At 46.4% G+C, this 4833-nt stretch overlaps 1 protein-coding gene across 2 annotated transcripts in view; it reads right to left on the bottom strand.

Annotated features, from left to right (window-relative positions):
• The window catches only part of Me3 (malic enzyme 3), a 197163-nt gene that overhangs the window by 4042 nt on the left and 188288 nt on the right, over positions 1 to 4833 (bottom strand). For both annotated transcript variants that reach the window (XM_031387286.1, XM_031387287.1), the window contains exons 9-13: positions 4466 to 4563; positions 4112 to 4225; positions 2371 to 2476; positions 1635 to 1777; positions 616 to 789 (exon numbers count right to left, since the gene is read on the bottom strand). In XM_031387286.1, coding sequence (XP_031243146.1) covers positions 616 to 789; positions 1635 to 1777; positions 2371 to 2476; positions 4112 to 4225; positions 4466 to 4563 — 635 coding nt within the window. The remainder of the gene's footprint in view (positions 1 to 615; positions 790 to 1634; positions 1778 to 2370; positions 2477 to 4111; positions 4226 to 4465; positions 4564 to 4833) is intronic.

Raw genomic sequence — 4833 nt, 5'->3', positions numbered from 1 at the left:
GAGAGGGGGAGAGAAAGAGGGGGGAAGAGAGAGGGGAAGAGAGATGGGGAGAGAGAGGGGGGAGAGAGAGAGAGATAGGTTGATTTTTCCTTCACAGAACAAATCCATCCCATTATCCCAAAGCTTGCCCAGGTACTGCAACCTGTGCCATACATAGCCCCAAGGAAGCTTAATGCTTAGGCTTAAACAAAGACTCATTCTTTCTATAGTAAATATGGCTGAAGTTTAAAGCACCACGGGGCTCCTTGAATTCTAAAAGAAAATCACTAAGACCAAGAAGAATATAGTTGTGACTGGCAAACAAAGATTTTTGTCCTTTGGATGGCCACAACCTGTTATGAAGCAGTCTCTGGGCCCCTTTCCTTCTTGGATTCTGGTCTCTTCCTTGATATTATTCCAGGTGGCCATCTAAACAAAATGATTTCTCTGTTCTTGGTTCTATGAGTTTTCCTTTCTAGCCTTGTTTCTGGTGTAATGCCAGGGTTGGGGGGGGCAGTGAGTGGGTAGAAGAGACAAGAGAGGATGAATCCAGGAGTCACCAGGCTTAAAGACCTAGGTATTGATCCACCAACCCAGGTGGATTAGAAGCACCCTGGGGAGAAAAGACAGTGGTACCTCTGCCGTCAGGAGGAAGATTTCATCAGGGATGTGTCGGATCCCACCAGCAATGACGCCCAGTGCTACCCCAGGAAACACATAGGCATTGTTTCCCTGACCAGGAGTGAATGTCCTGCCATCTTCCAGAGTCACACTCTTAAAAGGACTTCCACTGGCAAAGATCCCTCGGCCCTGGAGACAGGAAGAAAAGAAGAGCTGGATCGTGAGACATATTTGGAGTAGTCATGGTACTCTATCCTTGTCTCTTAAATATGGGGCCCATCTTCATCTTCCCCGAAGTGTCCAGAACTGTAGTGAGAACTTGGTAAATACTCTAAGAACAATTTATTTATCTGACCAGAAAGCTAAGCCCCACCTCCCTTTAAGTTACTGACTGTAGAGGTCATGGTGCCTGTTCCCCCCAACATTTGGAAGGGTCAAGTCAGGACAGTTGTCTAGAGAATATAGAAGCCATGGTTCTGGACAAAGCTCTTTTGTTTGGGGGAACATTGAGAAGCACAGTATCATGGGAAGAGCTTTGGTTTTGGAGTCAGATCTAGGTTTCAGAGATAGCTCTATTCTTTATTAGCTTGATGATGTTTGGAAAGTTGGTTCATCTTTCTTTTTTCAAAAAAATTAATTTTTTTATTGGTTATTTGATTTATTTTTCAAATGTTATCCCTCTTCCTGGTTTCCCCATCAAAAAAACCCCTAGCCCACCCCTTTCCCCCCTGCTTCTATGAAGGCAGTCCCCCACCCACCCACCCACCCACTTCCACCTCACCACCCCAGAATTCCCCCACTCTGGGGTATCAGGCTTTCACAGACCAAGGGCCTCCCCTCCCACTGATCCCAGACAAGGCCACCCTCTGTTACATATGCAGCCGGAGCCATGGATCCCTCCATGTGTTCTCTTCATCTTTCTAAACCTCAGCTTGCTTACTATGACGGGGTACTCTTTGCCACCCATATAGGGTTTCTGGTAGTAACTGTTACTACTTTCTCTCAGCTGGTGGGAGAACGGACTCCCCGCTGACCTCGGTGACCTGGTAGCACTTCTCAGCTGTGCACTCAGCCTTGCTGGTGGGGTTGCTCAGGGCAAAGATGATAGGGCGCTCATGGAAGGAGGCCATGTCCCTCAGAATCTGCTCCGTGAAGGCTCCTGCGATGGCAGCGACACCTACAGGGAAAAGGGGGGTAGTAGGGAATGCCTACTGAGTATAAATATCCCATTTCTCTTCTTGTGGCATTGGTGATGGAACTAGGTACCCCATGGCAGACTTGGGAATCTTGGGGATAAAGTCTGCTATAGGGCTGAGGGAATAGAAGGGAAAAGAATCCTGTTGCTTGGGTTAGCTAAGACTTCTTTTTCATTCCACAGAGACCACTGGTTTGTTTTCGGTCTCTGATCTTTAAGGTACACCTTAAAGGCATTCCTGAATGTTGCTGAGAGCAGAGTGTTCCTCTAGTGCAGAGACAGGTGCCAGGGTCCCTGTCTTGGGGTGGAAGGAGAGCTCACCTTCATGCTAGAGAGTGACATTGCCCTTCCCTACCATATTATATCATTCTGCGTTAACAAGTTGCAACTCTGGTCCTTCATTTCTATAGTTTGTATACAGAAGTCACTCAATCACAGTTTACAGCATTGAACCAGACATGGAAGAGGGGAAACAGTTGTGCTTGTATGGGTTGTTTCACTGAACTTCAGACTCCATCTGCAAGTCAGGAGGGTTAGCTTGGCTGAGTAGTAGGGCCCTCTCTTCTTCTTCCTACCTATAATTGCTGTGGGCTTCACCAGCCTTACTACCTCCTCCAGGGAGTTGACTTCAGGGTGGTCTTGGGCAAACATCTCCTTCTCATGGTTTAGGTGGCTTCTACCCTGTAGGAAAAGAAGGAAGTTGTAGTAGGTAGAGTGTTGAAGGCGCACTGAACAGGTCCTTGATGCATTAGGATTCTGATAGTGTTTTGGATTGAGTTTCATGATTTGGTCTGAGCCTGCAGAATAGTGAGGCCCCCTTGATCAGATTTCCCAGTAGAACCCAAGGTGAACCCTAAGGAAATGTATACATGTGTTTCTTTTTTTAAAAAATATATTTAAAATTTTAATTGCATGGTTGTTTTTGGCTGCTTATGTCTATGCTCCATGTGGGTGCAGTGTCCGTGAGGGCTATAAGAGAGTACCAGGTCCTATGTAACTAAACTTACAAATAGTTGTTAGCATGTTCTGGGAATCACATCGAATCAAATCTGGGTCCCCTAAAAGAACAAACAAGTGTTCTTAACATTTGAGCCATCTCCCCAGACACACAGAAGAATTGATAAATCATCTTTTATTTTTCTTTTTAGTTGTTGTGGGTCATGGGTTCCTGGGTGAGGATAAAAAGACTCCTAAGAAATTTCTTTGCCTCACTGAATCCCTTGACCACAAGAAGTGCAGTCCACAGGTTCACAGAAGGACAGGGCCCTGAGACTTCCATTGCCAGAGAGCTAACGTGAATGGATTTAATAGGATCCCCTAGTCTTCCTGTGAGTCTCAGTAAGCTGAGTCTAGGATAGGCTGGTCATGGCATCTCTTCAAGAAGCCTGGTAGTGACAGACTAGCCCAAGTTCTGGTAATGAGTTCAATCATTTCTGACTTCCCCAACTGGTCTCCTGAATGCTGGAGTGATGATGTCAAGCCTACAGCTGCTTGATTAGAAGTCAGATCAACAGGGTGAGCAAAATGATGAGAAAATGAGCGAGCAAGTAGGAAGCGTCACCAGTGTCTGGTAACCTGCTCAGTGACCATTTTCTAGGGTGATGAGGGGATGGGAAGATGCATCTCCAGATGAGCAAGTGAGTAAGGAGAGTCACCAGTGTCTGGTAACCTGCTCAGACACCATTCTCTGGGATGTTGGGGGGATGGGAAGATGTATCTCTAGGCCAAAGATCCTTTACAGTGGTTGGGCTGTGCAAAGTTGAGGAAGAGAGAGAGAACATGTCTTTTGGAGGACTATGATTCAGTATGGCTGAAATTAACTCAAAGCAAGGTCTGGTAGGAGCAAAGGCTGAAAGGAGTAATCAGGTACCCATACACGAGGACAAACACACACACACACACATACACATACATACATACATACATACGTACATGCATATGCACATACACACATGCACACATGTACACATACATACACAAGGCAAATGTCACCCTCTCACACTCACTACCTTTGGACAGTATCAATTAAAGCAAAAGCTTTAATTTTGGAATTTTCTTTTTGCCTGCCATTCTGTCTAAGTACTCTGCCCCTGGGAGAACTCTACTCTCTCTCCTCTTCCTCTTCCTTTTTCCTTTGAGACAGGTTTTCTCTGTGTAGCCCTGACTGTCCTGGAACTTTCATTGTAGACTAGGATGGCCTCAGACTCAGAGATCCATTGGTGTTGGGATTAGAGGCATGTACAATCATGCTCAGCTGAAGAACTCTTTCTGTCTAGTTCTTGGCAGCTCTAGGTGTCAAGAAACCTTTGACAGTACCTTGACAATCAGACCCTTGGAGTCCACCATCCAGATCTTCCTTATGGCCTCTGTCTTGGGTATGCCTTCCTTTTCCAGGGCCATGACAAGGAGGTGGGCGATGCCCATGGCTGCCTGGGGGGTGGGTAGTATAAGGACAATGCTTAGACTCAGAGTACATGAACCTTTCTTTTTTTCCTCAGCCCCACAACTCCTGGATGGCCCAGTTAAATTCTTACTTTGAGAGACTCAAACATTGAGACTCAAAACGCTGCAATGATCAGCATACACTCGTGACAGAATCCCAGCCTACTTCTCCCCAGGAAGACTACCCCGCCCATTCTTACTCTTCTGGGCACAACCAATGGCGCTTACCTCACCCGCACCCTGGAAAACAAACACATGATTGGACAGTTTGTTCTTGGTGATTCTCAGAGCAGCCAGGATCCCTGCCACAGCAACAGAGGCTGTGCCTGCAACAGAGTGAACTGTATCAACCTGTGGCCTCTAGTCTTCATTTTCTTGGCAGGACTCCCAACATCCAACATCCAGGACTGTCAGAGAAGAAGCAACTTCCTTCCTTCCTTCCTTCCTTCCTTCCTTCCTTCCTTCCTTCCTTCCTTCCTTCCTTCCTTTCCCCTTTCTTTCTTTTCTTTGTTTGTTTTTGTTTTTGGGGGTAGCCTTGGCTGTCCTGGAACTCACTCTGTAGATTAGGCTGGCCTCTCAGATCCACTTGCCTCTGC

This window comes from Mastomys coucha, unplaced genomic scaffold (genome assembly GCF_008632895.1).
Source record: "Mastomys coucha isolate ucsf_1 unplaced genomic scaffold, UCSF_Mcou_1 pScaffold21, whole genome shotgun sequence".
Classification (NCBI taxonomy): domain Eukaryota; kingdom Metazoa; phylum Chordata; class Mammalia; order Rodentia; family Muridae; genus Mastomys; species Mastomys coucha.
Note: the sequence above shows the minus strand (reverse complement) of the source record. Positions and strands in the feature narration are given on the sequence as shown.